Below are 16,381 nucleotides of genomic sequence, written 5' to 3'. Positions count from 1 at the left end.
GATTATGGGGCAATATGGAAAAAAGGACGTATGACGTCTCCCTGATGCTTTTCAAGGACTCTTATTTTGAAGTTTGTCCCCTGACTACATTTTCCAGAATTCACAACCCTCATCACTTCCATCTGTTTCCTACTCACCTGTCCTCCATTCCATCATCAGCCCTTGTTTGCATAATTACACTTCTGTTTTGTTTATCCATGGTCAGTCCTTAAAGTGTTACGTTGTGTTATGTTTATTATGTTAATCTCTATATTTTGTTCCACTCCTGTGTCTATTATTAAAAGATATAAAGGATCTACTCCTGCATCTCCTCTCTTCCTCTTCAAGTACCAAGCGTTACAGTAATATAACTTATGTTGAATAGAGTGCAGGCAGCAGTGGCTGAAGTAGAGAAATGGGCTAATAAGTGGAGTTTCTGCTTGTAAGTGACTAAAACTCAAGTGATGTACTTCACAAAAAAGAACTGCCCCAAAGATTAAACTGAAATTATATAATCAAGTACTAGAACAAGACCCAGTAATAAAATGCCTGGGTATATGGTTGGAATCTAGATTAACATTTAGAATACATGCTAAGAATCTGGTAGAAAAGTGTATAAAGACCATAAATATATTAAGATGTTTGGCAGGAGTTGAATGGGTAGCTAGAATATCATTAAAAAGAATATATTGTGCAGTAATCAGGTCATCAATTGACTAAGTATAATTTATGGTTATGCATTAGCAACTATAATTAAAAGATGGAATCAATTTAGTCCCCAATTCCAGACTTGCAGGAGGAAATGGGGGAAGAACCGTTATATCTTTATAGACATGGATTAATTTAAAAGAACGATCTAAATTGGTCTTGGAAGAATGTTGAGAGCATGGAAATGGAAAGATTATGAGTTTTGGATGGTCTGCTAACAGAGTTGCTCAGATAATGGAAATGACAGAGTATGTAGTCAGCCCTTCTGTGGTAATACCAAATGTGCCACCATGGCTATATCCTATGCCAATAATCGATCTTCAGCTGCAAAATAATATTAAGAACAAATATAATAAATGTGTCCCTAAGAAGCTTATTTTCCATCAACACCTAGATCAGGGATATGCTTCAATGCTGCATATTTTTACTGATGGATCTAAAGATCCCTCTTCTGGTCACACAGCTGCTGCTATGCATACACTCAAAATTCAGTACAGTATTAAGGAAAGAACAACTGATCACGTGTTTCAGCTGAATTAATTGCTATTCAGTTAGCCCTTCAATGGGTTGAAGATGTTCAGCCTTCAAGTGTAAGGCTGAACTATTAAATATTACGAAGGAGTCTATGCACAGACTCCTTCGTAGCATTGACAAGTGAACAAAAGTCAGTAAGGCAGGATATTACCCATTAGATAATTGCAAGTCTGTTAAGAATTCATAATATGCAGGTATTAATGTAATTTTTGTGGGTTCCAGCTCATGTGGGATGGAGGGCAATTAAATGTTTGACAATCTGGCAAAACAGGCACTAAAACACACAGAAATAGATAAACAATTATCATTGAACAAGGCTGAAATCAAAGGAAGAATTAAAGCATACATTACTAACAAATGACAAGAAGCATGGAATAGATCAATTAAGAGCAGACATTTAAATTGGTCAAGAAGAGACAGTTGAGCATACTGTTAAAGTGTAGTGAATATGGGACTGAAAGAGCAGCGTTATTAAAATATTAAGAGAAATAGGTGACACCACATTTAATTTTCTTAGCCTGCTTAATCATTCTGGAGGGTAAGGAAAAGCATACAATGTATTTTAAAATATCTTAAAGCAACTGGGTTGGACAAGAAAATGTTATGGTGTGCATAATTTCATGTAATATATATGTATATATTTATTATTATAATTATTATTCTTTTTTTTTTAAATCATTTACTCCTATACGTTGATGCACCACACTCGTCCAGTTGGTGGCGGTAATGCTCCAAAGTTGTTTTGCCAACCGCCAATAAACAGTAGAAGAACAACAACAACAAACCAGTGCACCATGGGACATGTAATGCGGAAGTAACGAAGTAATCTTTTTTATTATTTTGCAGAAACGGAACACAATATCTAAAAGTTATTTATGGGGAAATTACAATAGTATCAAATTCTCCATAAATTAACATATATAAATTTTTTTTTGCTTAAGAAAATTAAATCCATAATTTCATTTAGTTTATAATTGTACAATATCAAAATTGTATTAAACTAAATTACTTTTCTGACAGAAGAGATGTTTTTGGTCAAAGTTATCAACGAGTCATTAAAAATCCTTAAATCTAAAATAATTAAAACAGGGTTTAATACTTTAGCTTCATGCAAGGAAAATTGTAATGGTCTTCCTTAAAAGACAGACCAACATATGTGAATTTAGTCTTTGAAAGCAGAAGTTAATAGACTATTTAAGGCAATAATGAAGATTCGTTTCCAAGAAAGATACTTAAAAATTTACATAAAGATCAAGAGAGCCAAGTGAAATTGGAGGTAAACAACAAAGTTCTTTATGCCTATGTAAGAGCTGTATAAACTTTTGCTTAAAAGCGTATAGTTTATATTTGTTAGGTTTTGTGTGCGTATGTGCTTCAGGTATTCTCGGCCACGGTCATTCTCTCCCTTCTCTACGCTTGCGAAACGTGGACCCCCCCCCCCTAATGGAACATCTTTGCCCGTTAGAAACATTTAAGCTGGCCTGCCAAAGATCCATCCTGGGTTTAACCAGGCTGGATTGTGTGAGGTGCTCACAAATCTTTGAAAGATGTGGACCACCGCATGCCTAAACAGTTTTTGTTCGGCCGGATAAAGCGGGCTAAGCGGGTGCGGTACGGGCTGGAGAAGAGATGGAGTGATGTGGTACAGGAGGATGTGGAGCTGAGTGGACTTGCCGATGACTGGTACCAGCAGTGTCAAGATCGGCCACTTTAGAGGAGAGTCGTGAAGGACGCTACTGGCTAGTTGGAAGCAGTCGCAGGGGCGGATCTACCACCCCAATTGGCAGCAAAGAATTAAAAGGTATGGCCAATTTGACAATTTACGAGCGTGAATCTCCAACGTCCGACTGCACCGAATGCAGCACGAGATGACGCCAGAGCGGCAAGAGAATTAATGCCTTTCCAGTGATAATGCCCTTACTTCAATCATACTTCTATCCCCTATTAAGTGAGATCACATTGTATGGTCACTTATTCCTAATATGAACTGTTTCACATGAAACCTCAAATGCAAGAAATTGATTGCATGAGATTAAGTTTGTCTGTATGAGTTTGTAAATGGCAGCCTGTGCCCTTTTGTAGTGTGTACATACTATTTCTCATCAAACTGTGATAAACGTGATTAAATTAAGTATATATAAGTCTGCCATATGTTGCCACCCCTCAAAAATTCCTGCCCCCCTCTCGCCACCCCATAAATATTTTTCTAGATCCGCCCCTGAGCAGTCGCCCTCCAAAAACAAAGGAAGGCAGAGGAGCGACGCTCACAACAATGAGCAGAGGCTTAAGCACTGGAAGTTGGCACAGTAGGGGGCACAGGTGGTGCATCAGCCAGTCATCTCAGTCAGTCGACACTTGTCACCTGTTGGATCAGTCCCGTGACCTCCTGTTCACGTGGCCTCAACGTGCACATAGCTTGGCACAAGTCTTTATCATGGCCACCAGAAGATGGAGACATTTATTCGAAAATACGCTCCATCAAACATAGCTTTAATGTTTCTTGCCACTTTTCTGATCACTGAATTTGGGATTCATATCTTGCTTTTTAAACCGAAGGAAAAAATAAATAAATAAATAAATAAATAAATAAAAATATATATATATATATATCCCCTCCCAATCATAGAAAAATTAACTGAATTTACTAACCCTCATGCCATTCCAGGAACACGGTTTTCTTTCTTTTGCAGAATACAAATGAATATTTGTATAAGAATATTTCAGCTCTCCAGGTTCATAAAATGCCATTGAATGCTCGCTAGAACTTTGAAGCTCCAAAAATCACATAAAGGCAGCATAAAAGTAATCCAGTTTAAAAATCTATGCTTTCATATACATACATACATACATACAGAAGATTACATACACTTAGGTTGAAGTTATGAAAACAAATGTTTTAATCACTCCACAGATTTTGTATTAGCAAACGTTTAGTCGTTAGCCATTAGTGGATGTTAGTCATTTAGGACATCTACTTTGTGCAAAACATGAGTTATTTGTCCAACAATTGTTTACACAGACAGATTGTTTCACTTTTAATTGACTATATCACAATAGTGGTATACCAGTGGGTCAGATGTTTACATACACTAAGTTAACTGTGCCTTTAAGCAGCTTGGAAAATTCCAGATAATGATGTCAAGCATAATTTAGCTTCTGATAGGCTAATTGGAGTCAATTGGAGGTGTACCTGTGGATGTATTTTAAGGCCTACCTTGAAACTCAGTGCCTCTTTGCTTTACATCATGGGAAAATCAAAAGAAATCAGCAAAGACCTCAGAAAGATAATTGTGGACCTTCACAAGTCTGGTTCATCCTTGGGAGCAATTTCCAAATGCCTGAAGGTACCACGTTCATCTGTACAAACAACAGTACACTAGTATAAACACCATTAGACCATGCAGCCCTCATACTGCTCAGAAAGGAGACGCATTCTGTCTCCTAGAGAGTAACGTAGTTTGGTGCGAAAAGTGCAAATCAATCCCAGAACAACAGCAAAGGACCTTGTTAAGATGCTGGAGGAAACAGTTAGGCAAGTATCTATATCCACAGTAAAAAAGTCCTATATCGACACAAACTGAAAGGCTGCTCAGCAAGGAAGAAGCCACCATAAAAAAGCAAGACTACAGCTTGCAAGTGCATATGGGGGAAAATATATTACTTTGGAGAAATGTTTTCTGGTCTAATAAAACAAAAATGTGACTGTTTGGCCATAAAGAACATCGTTATATTTGGAGGAAACAGGATGAGGCTTGCAAGCCGAAGAACACCATCCCAACCATGAAGCATGGGGGTGGTCTGGTGGTAGCTGTGTGGGGCCAACAGCTGATACACTTCCTGAGAGACTTTTCGTTTTGCTCATTGCTAATGAGTGGACCATCTGCTCCTCGTTTATTGACCACGGCGAGGTTTTGTGCACAGCCGTTTCTTTTTCCATAATTCAAAAGTCGCGTGAACAAATGATACTGTTATCGCTGTTGCTAACTTTAAAACTAGCGGGTTGATGTTGTGTGTCGGAAATCCAGTGAAGCTGGTAGTGACGATTCTCCCTGACCAATCAGTGATCTGCAGGATTTTGACATCACATTTAGTATCGGCTCAGCTCACTTGAAACCTCCACCGAGGTGTTATTAAAAAAGTATCAGGTACTATCCACGGTGGAAAACCCCCAAAAAGTACCATGTGTGCAGTGGAAAATCCCCATATCTGACCAAAGACAGGGAATGTTTTATATGAATAAATGTCAGGAATTGTGGAAAACTGAGTTTAAATGTATTTGGCTAAGGTGTATGTAATCTTATGACTTCAACTATATATATATATATATATATATATATATATATATATATATATATATATACTATAGATATATATATATATAGATTATATTGATACAAAACTATGCAAAAGTTTTAGGCACTTGTGAAAAACTATTTTTTATTCCAAAGATTAAACATACAAACACAACATAAAAAACAGAATAAATTATTCACATTACTCCCTTTAATTAGGATCCTAGACACTGAATTAACAGGGAGTAATACACAGAGGCTTCATGGCCTTTTCCAAAAGCAGTAATCACCTCTCCCAGAGTATCTGCCGCTTTAGGGGGGTGTACACACTCCCAAAAATAGTACAATGCAGGAGGCGCAGCTGTAAGGACCTAAAGAATTGGGATCTAGGAATCTTAAAATGTTGAATCAAATTATCAAAAAATCTCAACACTCCACACTCATATAGGTCATAGAGTGTAGTAACCCCCCTCCCAAACCACTCTGACCAACAGAAAGGGGACTTATTAATATGTAATTTAGAGTTTAATTAACCGAATCAAACACTCTGGACACTTTTGTCCATACTGTAACTTTACCTCTCCGGTTAGCATGATTGAAAAGCTTTGCAATGGCAAAATAGGGGCAAAGACTTCCTGTTCAATACGAAACCAGGGAGGGGCTCTCTCAGGTGGAAGTGACCAATGAGCCAAATGTCTGAGACCAAATGCATAATAATAAAACAAAATATTGGGTAGGTCAAAATTAATTCTGACTAAATCACATTAATTTGCTGGGAATAAAATATCCAAATACTTAATGTCCTGTTTGGGCCATTGAAAGGTGCCAGGCGGAAAAGCTGTTACCAGGCAGTAAACAGTCAGAGCCAATGATCGGATTTAGACCAATTAACTCTAAAATTTAGAAAATGTAGAAATGGAATTGATAATTCTGTGGAGAAAAGGCATAGATCAAGTGGGGTCGGAGACAAATATTAAAATATCATTTGCATAAAGTAAATGCTGATGCGCCACACCTCCCGCTGTCACTCCTGGAAAATCATCCTCCTTTCTAATCGCGGCTGCTAATGGTTCCAGGGCAAGACAGAACAATAATGAGGAAAGAGGGCAACCCTGCCGAGTGCCTCTATTCAGAGTAAAATAATCTGATATTAACCCATTTGTTTGTACCGCCACTACAGGGTGTTTATTTGTATTGGATGGATTAAGTTACTTTATATTTCCGAACCATATTTCCAAAATCTAAAAGAGATAATCCCATCCTTCAATATCAAAGGCCTTTTCGGCGTCAAGTGAGATGAACGTGACCGGAGTCTGATTGTTCGTCACTGTCCACATGATATTGATAAGACGCCTAATATTGTCAGAAGATCTGCGGCCCCGAATAAACTCACCTAATCTATTTGTATAAGAGATGTCATAACTTAATGGATTAGCCATAATTTTTGACAAAAGTTTTACATCTAGCTGGATCAGGGAAATTGGACGGTAATTCTTACACTCACTTGGATCTTTGTCCTTTTTAAAAATCAGACTGATATGTGCTTGTGTCATGGTTGGAGGAAGCTTTCCATGCTTTATTGATTCCATATAAACTTCTAACAAAAGTGGAGCCAGTTCTGTAGCATTAGATCTGATAAAATTAGCTGCAAAGCCATCTGGCCCCGGAGCATTGCCGGTAGGCAGTGCTCGTCAAGCTCCTCCAAGTTTATCTAAGAATCAAGAAAATGTTTTGCTCAGTCTTCAATTTAGGGAGTTCAAATGGTTCCACAAAGTTTCTAATATCTTCAGCAGTAGACAAAGACGTGGAACTATAAAATAGAATTCTTTAAAGGCATTATTAATATCAATGTCCGAGGTAAACATTTCACCACCAGCAGATTTTACTGAGGGAAGGGTACACATCGAAATTTGTCCATTTGCCAACAGATGCTTCAGCAAATAATCCATTACTTTGAGAACAATGTTCCCCAAAGACAAATTGGAAGGATTTGGGCATTTTACCCTCTACAGTGCACAATATAGTTCAAAGAGTCAAGGAATATTGTCAAATCACTGTGCGTAAAGGGCAAGAAGAAAACCACTTCTGAATGTGTGTAATATCTGATCCCTCAGACATAATTGAGGGATTGAGACATGATCTTAAAAAACATCATGCATCTGTAATGCTATCATGAACATGGGCTTGGGATTATTTTAGTAAACCTTTGTTAGTCAAGACCATTCACTGCTGCATCCACAGGTGCAAGCTAAGACTTTACTATGCAAAGTAGATGCCATACATCAACACTGTCCAGAAGTGCTGCCGACTTCTCTGGGCTTGGTCTCATCTTAGGTCTCATCAAGGACTGAGTCCATTAAAAGATGAAAGTCTCCTCCCAATATTATATCATGAGGGGTGCCAGCAGCGTGCAACATTCCTTCAAGATCAATAAAAAAGCCCTGATCATCAACGTTAGACACGTAAATATTAGCCAAAACCAACCTTTGCCCCAGAATTTCTGCTAAAACAATAATGATTCTCCATAATTTATCTTTAATCTGTTTGAGAGATTTGAATTGTAGCTGCTTACTTATCAATGTAATGGTTCCCCTGCTCTTACTTGAGCCAGAACTAAAGAAAAAATGTCCACCCAATATCTTCCAACATTTTTCAACTTCCCGCGAGGAAAGATGTGATTCTTGAAGAAACACTATATCACATTTCTTACACTTAAGAAAATAAATAACCTTCCTTCTTTTTATGGGTTGCCCCAACCGATTCACATTCCATGTGGAGAAAGATATCCCACTCATATTAACATTTGACATTTTGATATAATAGACAAAATAAATTGTGTGTCAAAAACAAGATTATACAGACCACATCCCCCCCTCCCCCCGAACCAAACAAACAAAAAAAAATGTGCGCATTAACCCCGCGCACGACATCGTCAATCCCTCTAAACTCAAAAGGTCCGTGTACGCCTATGAGAGCCCCCGCGACAACTTTGCCATCGTATTGCACAAATTTTGTAGAACAAAATTACATAACAGAAAATACTTTGTAAAACAAACCCCAGCCAATAGGCAGAATAAACTCAATGAATGTGTAAATTCATTCACAGAACTGTCTCAAAGGTATGTTCCTCTACAAAACAAATTCCAACCAATATAAAGCCGTTCAGTTTCCTCGGACAGAGAGACAAGTGTTCAGTGAGCTGGCTGTTTGAGTGCAGCAGATGACGTAATCATTCCAATGTCTCACAAAAATACTCCACAAAAAAAAGAAGAAAGAAGAAACAAAACAGGCATCCTGGTTCCTCAGATGGTCAAGAGTCAAATTCACTATAAATAAATACACCATGACTTACTCAGTCCGTCAACTTTATAAAATACATCCTTTGTGTGGGCATGTAGATATTTTGCGGCCATTCCCAGCATCCACTCTCAATCTGGCCAGGAACACAGTGTAAAAGCGATCCTCTGTCAATGCAAAAGTTTATTGAAGGAAAAGTTTTATTCCACAAAACAAACTCCAGCCGCTAGGCAGAACCAACACAAACAGAAACAAAAATGGCGCCCAGCTTCCTCAGACAATCGAGTGTATGTTCAGAGAGTCAATCCATTCACATGAGAAACACGCAACACAAGATCTTAATCGGGTGATCTCAAAAATTGATCAGGTCTGTTTCCCTCAGCAGATCTGCGAGTCAGGACTCTGTGAGCTTGCTCGATTTTCAGCTTATGGCCTGTTATGTCAAGCAGACTCAGGAAGAGCTCATCTAGGAATTTCACCATATCGCTGCCTTTTTCATGCTCAGGAATTCCATACGTTATTTATTTTTGTTAATTGCCCCAGTGTGTGGAGTTTTGCTCGAAGATCAAGAACGTACTGAATTTCATTCTTACTATTCGAAGGTCACTCCTCCCAAGATTTGCGGATGACTTCAAGCACTCCGCGTGGGCGCCGCCCATACAGCAACTCAAACGGGGAAAACCCCGTGGAGGCTTGCGGGACCTCTCGTACTGCGAATAACAGGGGGTCGAGCCACTTATCCCAATTCCGAGCGTCTTCGTGTACGAACTTACGAATCATATATTTGAGCGTTTTATTAAATCGTCCCACTAGGCCATCGGTCTGCGGATGGTACACGCTAGAGCGAATTGACTTAATGCCCAACAGTTCGTAAAGCTCGTGAAGTGTACGTGACATAAACGTCGTGCCCTGATAGGTGAGGATTTCTTTCGGAATCCCCACCCAGGAGATTATCTTGAAGAGTGCCCCTGCAACACTACGTGCTGAGATGTTGCTTAGGGGCACTGCTTCCGGATATCGCGTTGCATAATCCACCAGGACTAATACAAAGTGATGCCTGCGTGCTGTCCGTTCTAATGGCCCGACGAGGTCCATCCCCAATTCTTTCAAAGGGGACCTCGATCAGTGGAAGGGGGCGCTTTTGTGGTGGCCGGTGGGCATACCAGCTGACATTCGCGGCACGCCGCACACCACCTGCGGACGTCGCCGCCAATGCCTGGCCAATAGAAACGGGCTATTAGATGGAGCAGTGTCTTCCTTTCTCCTAGGAGGGACGGTAGCCATTCCGTCATTCTTGAAGCGGTCGAGGACGGCCCCGGCTCCGCCTCCCCTGCAAAAGCATTGCACATCACACATCTCCTTATTTTAGTGCAGGACCCATCCACGCAAATTCCCTCTAATACATTTCTAAAACCCGGCCAATCGGTCCCCAAAATCAGCGGATGAGTGAGGCGGGAGCTAACCGCTGCCTCCATTCTATGTTTTTCCCCCCGGAATTTGATCACCAAGGTCACCATAGGATACTTGTGAACATCCCCATGCACACACCTCACCCTCACCAGTTTAGCTGTGCCCAAAGCCCCGGGTTGAACCAAGCGTTGGTGGATGGTGGTCTGATTACACCCTGTATCCAGCAATGCATGGTAAGTACCCCCCTTGATTCTTACCGGAATCTGCTCCAGCCTGATAGGGGGCAGCCTGCTAGATATCGGGGACCCGCACCACCGTCCCCACCTCCATCAGCGGACACTGATCCCGGAAGTGGCCCGGGTCTCTGCATCTCCAACATGCCGGCCCAGGCGCTACACCCGTACCTGCGTCGGCGGGCGCCCCCACCTGAGGGGGAGGGCGGCTGAAGGACGGGGAAGGGGAATGTGTAGACTCCCATGGCCGGGAAGCTGGTATCTGAAAACCTCCTCGCCTGCGCGGGGCAGGAACAAGCCCTGAAGAGAGAGCAGAACGAGAGGGCAAAGGGGAGGGGGAGGGAACAGGGGAAGGGGGAAGAGAAAGAGAGAGCGCCCTTCGGAATCGCTGCCATGTGGTCCTCCGCGAGCCAGACGGCTGCCGGGCGGTGGCACTGGACCCACTCCTCCGTTCTTCTGGGCAAGCGTCGCACAAACTGCTCCAGCACCACCTGGTCAATGAGTCCCTCGACATCGCAGTCCTCCACTAGCAGCCACCTCCGGCAGGCGTCCCAGAGCCTTTGGGCAAAGGCGAACGGGCGGTCGGTCTTCTCAAGAGTTGACGGTTCTCTTCCGGGCTCCGACCAACCCGTTGCAGGATGGCTCTCTTCAGGTCTGTATAGGCCAGGAGGCTCGTTGCCGGCAGTTGTTGAGCCACAAATTGGGCTTCCCCGGACAAAAGAGGAACGAGGCAAGCTGCCCATTGGTCGCTCCGCCAGCCCCAAATCTCGCCGGTGCATTCAAAGAGGTCCAGGAACACTTCTGGATCGTCCGCCGCCCCATCTTCTATAACGCAGGTGGGGGCAAAGAGGCGCGGGTGTCCGGGGTCACGGCTGTGGCTGGAGCGGCCTCCTGGCTGAGAAGACTCCGGATCGCATGCCGGTCCTCTGCTTGAGCCCGCATGATCTCAAAGAACCGACGATCCTGGTCCTGCCGAAGCTCAAGCAGGGACTGTTGGTGTCTCTGATGTATTGCCGCAAGGGACTGGAGGACCTCCGCCAGCTGGGAGGACTCTACGGGGCGACTTCCTTCCATGACTTGGACAATATTGATCCCGGCTTTCGGCAACAGTGTGAGACTCGACTTCAAGGAGAGAAGGAGGACACAGGAAACAGGGCTTTGGAAATGCAGGTAAGGCTTTAATTAAATTTTTTTCTAATATTTACAAATATCTAGAAAATATCTAATTTACAAATAACACACAATAATTACAAGCGCATTGGGTCGGCTTGTCAGGTTCTCTCTCTCCTGGTGGCTCTGTGGCTGCTTTTAAGCCGCTCTCTCCGTGCTCACTGAAATTAGAGACAGGTGTTAAACATAATTTAGCTCAGGTGCAAGCACCCTTACCGCTTTCTCTCCCAGACGGGTGCTTGACCACGCCCCCGCTGCCACACTAAGACTTATGCACAGTACTGTACACTCACCGGCCACTTTATTAGGAACATTATGGTCCTAATAATGTGCCCGACATGTTCTTCTGCTTTTGTAGCCCATCCACCTCAAGGTTGCATGTTCTGCATTCTGAGATGCTATTCTGCTCAATACTATTAAAGGCTATCTGAGTTACCGTAGCCTTTCTGTCAGCTCAAACCAGTCTGGTTATTCACCATTGATATCTCTAATCAACAAGGTGTTTCCGTCTGCAGAACTTCCACTCACTAGATGTTTTTTGTTTTTAGCACCATTTGGAGTAAATTCTAGAGACTGTTGTGTTTAAAAATCTCAGGAGATCAGCAGTTACAGAAGTGCTCAAACCAGCCCGTCTGGCACCATAAATCATGCCACTGTCTAAATCACTCAGATACATTTTATTCCACATTCTGATGGTTGATGTGAAAATAAACTGAAGCTGCTGGCCTGCATCTGAATGACTTTATGCATTGCACTGCTGTCACATGATTGGCTGTTTAAATTATCACATGAATGTGCTAGGTGTGCAGGTGTTCATAATAAAGTGGTCGATGAGTGTTTATTAATAGGATCAGAATAGAATCGGTTTATTTTAGAATATAATAAATTATTAATTATAGTTATAATTAGACATACTGTACTAAATACATTAGTAATTTCTACAGTGACAGGTCAAAAAATAGTAATTGAGCACTGCAGTTCTGTTAAAAAACAACATAACATGTCAAAATTAAGTGCCAGGAGACAAAAACTAAGGAGAAAGGGCACACCAACACACACACAAAAAAAATGCTTACACTTAATAATTATTATTTGATATGTCCATTACTTCAGCATTGTTCTAAACAATGCTTTCATGTTGTTACCTTAAGTAATTCAAGAAAAGATTACGATGGTCATATTTCCATCAAGGCTGCTGAAGAGTGGGAAAGAACACAATAATTTGGCCTCAGCATTACTTGGCACTGTCGCTCAGCAGCATACCACACCGTAGTCAGAGTTCTGAGGCTATGGGCTGGGCTTCAAGAATGATACGCAAAGACTGTATATATTTTTAAATCTGTGTTGGTCTGTGAACAGCTCTTATTTTAATGTCTACAACAAAAATAAACTCCTCTCTCTCTTGTTTTTGTGTTTTTACCACAAGTCTTTGTCACCAAACACATGTATCTCTCTTTTTTTACCTTCTACAAGATATATGAGTTTCAGTTTTGCCTATATGCTTGTCTCTCTCTCTCTCTCTCTCTCTCTCTCTCTCTCTCTCTCTCTCTCTCTGAGTCCATGCCATATAGCACTTTATGCATTTATGTGATCTTTACTTTAACACTTCATTGTAATTATGTGAGTATTATGTTGATAATATTGATGGTAGGCAAATCTCACCACAGCAGGAAACACATTTCTAATTTGGCCAGAGGAATTACTTTTCTCTCAAGCAAGTCAAAAGGTTGCAGATACCTTTGTGTGTAATTAACCCTTAAAACTGTAACCACAGAAACACCCATAAACTAACACGTACAGTCAAGAACACTCACACCAACATTTCAAAAGAATAAAGTGTTTAATTCAAAACATTAAAATGTTTTATTCTTTTTTTTCAGATACCATCTCTTTACAAACAAAACTTTTTAGATTAAATTTAAGGTTAACCATTAATGAATCATTTATTTTCCCTCAGTAAAAAACTCGTGGCAGATCATAGTGATGCAGGCAACCAAGGTGACATACTCCTGAAAGTCCACAGTACCATCAGCATTCGCATCCAGGTCCTTAAAAATCTTGTCGAGAGCTGCCTTATCACTGGTTTTCTGCAACAAACATAACATACACAAAATTTTAATCCAATGTAAAAGTTAGCATGTTGATATTGTGATATAACTGCTATTAGATTTATGTATTGTTACACATTATGCTAAATGGCACAAATTTACATCACTATTAGCTCACAAACTTCACCCTAGACCTGTACAATTAATTAGAAAAATATGCCTTAAATAGACTGTAGTTATCCTTTATAACCAGGGGCGGGTCTACGTGGTGGCACCGCCCCCCCCTGAAATTCGATTGGCCACCCCAGGTGCCCCCCCTATAAGATGTCTTGTGATTGGTTCATTTTACGGCCAATCAGTTTATAGACTCTACTGAAGTTCGTGATTCAAAGAAGTGCAGCGCCAGAGAAACAACGGTCGTCGCGGACTTGGACTTTTACTTCAAGTGTGGGAAGTCAAGACACCAAACAAAGAGCTGGTAGGTAACCTTTATGTATGGTTTAATATGTTTGTATGGTTTTCTCAGATCAATGTTTTTACCCCGTCAGGCTCTGCTCGCGTTGGTCGTGGTTGATTTCAATCCAATGTTCAGTCAAAGTTTAATAAAACACAATAAAAGTAAAATACGCTGGGCGCTATCAAACAATAAACACTGTCATGGTGATTTGCATATTTTGTATCAGTTTATTTTGTGACAGTGACCACATACACCACCAAATGACAATATGCACAGAATGTTCCAAAAAAACATCAAATTTAACTTAATGGATATATACAGGGATGACAAAAAACTAAATTAATCAAAAATGTGCTTTATTACTACATTTGTTTACAAGTAACTTTATTCAAGTTAAAAAAATAATAAAATCAATAGGATTTACGTGATATACTGTAGAATTTAGCTTTTTTTTTTGGTCACTGGCGGTCACCCCTTTGGAGGCAGTGCCCCAGCATAGCCCCCCCACTGAAAATGCTCTAGACACGCCCCTGTATATAACAATTCAAAAGTATCTTTTATGTTTTTCAAAACGTAAACTAAAATGGTATAAACTAAAATAACAATTTATTTAAAATGGCCAGCAATAAGGAAAAGAGAAACCATTTTTTAGCTGATCAGTGAATGGAAGAGTTACTCAACAACTCACCCCCAGGAAATCGCCTAACTCTGCAGTGAGCATGTCTTTGAGCTCGGCTTTTGTTAGGGTATTTTTGTCTCCCTCTTTCCCTGAGTACTTATGAAAGGCCTCAATCAGCATTACCATGCCCTGCTGAACTTTAGACATTGTGACTATCAAAAATGAGAGAGAGAGAGAGAGAGAGAGAGAGAGAGTTGTTAAGCAGTGTTTATATTCCTCTACATTAGTGTGACACAAAGTAGGTGTGTCATATAAATAATTGTAGTTTTTGTTTTTACCAAAAATAAGGGAATGTGACCACAACATCTGAATTAATATGAATCTAATATGCATTTATCCTTCATAATTATTATAGGAGATGGTCGTGGAGATGGCAAAAGTACAAACACATACACAGTATATAATGTCATGCCTTGCGACAGCATAAAATACAGAACTGGTTACACCCCTCTGTGCAACATGGAGTCAAACAAAAGGAACAGTAGAAGGAGGGAAGAAGATTGAAAGGATAAAATTGTCTGAGGAGGTGAAAGACAGAGTGGGAGTTTAAGAAAAGGAGAGCTAAAGCATTTAAAGCAGAAGTGGATTACAGCCAACATGCAGAGCACACCCTCTAATTAAGATAGTGGATTCACGATTTGAAGAGAGACAGGAAAGACAGAAAACAGCTCGACCACTGATAGTTAAGAATACAAAAAATGTCCAATAATTTCTTCCATTAAATGAATCCACCACCAACTGTCAACTCTCTGTCTTTCCATGACACCAACTCTGCAAAATTTGGCATTTGTCTGAACATGAGCCTAATCTCAAGTTCATCTACCAATCAAGAAGGATGAGAAAGATGTGCAATTGGGAAGAAAATAAATAAAATAGACAGACATAGATTGTTTATGCATGATGAGAGGGGTTTGAGGGCTCTGTTGAAATATGAACTGAACAAAGCACTAAACCAAAATCAGGAAAGAAAGATAGACATTTATGAACTTTTAAACCCACCACACTCTTAAATACAGCAGCTGTAAAATCAAAATTGTCAGACATTCAAACAATTCACCCTGATCAAAGTTGCATGCAACACTTGTTTCTCTTCATATGAAGTCTGAACCTCATTACAAATCAGTTAGTAGCAATACAACACCTGGCATTTACTCACCTTGTATTTGTGTGGAGTTCACAGCAAGCAAAGAAGTAAAATAGAGTGATACTGAGGGAGTAAGGGCGAAGAGACAGACTGAGTATTTTATGCAGAGAATGCCACACCCTCTAATGTAGCCCCTCCCACCATCCCCTTAACACCCATATTCACCCCCCTCTCTCTCTTTCTCTCTCACTCTGTCCTTTTCTCTCTCATTCTCATTGTTAATTCAGTTAAACCATAGAAATTATTGTTAACTCAGTTTCGAGTTGCAAAAAAGAAGCAGGTGGGCTTGGCTTCTCTAGTTCTTGTGAAAGTCTTTAACTAAGCTTGTTAAACCAAAATCATAGACTTAGGCCCCTGGGCAAATCCATTGAAAATACCTGCCCCTGATTGGCAGATTTCATTTGGGTGTTTCTGTGAAACACAATTGCAG

The 16,381-nt window shown here is 40.6% G+C and overlaps 1 protein-coding gene across 1 annotated transcript; it reads right to left on the bottom strand.

Annotated features, from left to right (window-relative positions):
- Nucleotides 1-13,444: 13,444 nt before the first annotated feature.
- LOC127657912 (ictacalcin-like) lies at nt 13,445-16,092 on the bottom strand. Its single transcript, XM_052146895.1, has 3 exons — nt 15,964-16,092; nt 14,817-14,959; nt 13,445-13,710 (listed from the first exon to the last, which is right to left on the bottom strand). Exons 2-3 carry the CDS (start codon nt 14,952-14,954, stop codon nt 13,567-13,569), a joined length of 282 nt encoding a protein of 93 aa, XP_052002855.1. The 5' UTR covers nt 14,955-14,959; nt 15,964-16,092; the 3' UTR covers nt 13,445-13,566.
- Nucleotides 16,093-16,381: the final 289 nt, after the last annotated feature.

This window comes from Xyrauchen texanus, chromosome 17 (assembly GCF_025860055.1).
Source record: "Xyrauchen texanus isolate HMW12.3.18 chromosome 17, RBS_HiC_50CHRs, whole genome shotgun sequence".
In the NCBI taxonomy this organism is placed as follows: Eukaryota; Metazoa; Chordata; class Actinopteri; order Cypriniformes; family Catostomidae; genus Xyrauchen; species Xyrauchen texanus.
The sequence above is the reverse complement of the archived record's forward strand: the minus strand, read 5'-3'. Positions and strand labels throughout refer to the sequence as shown.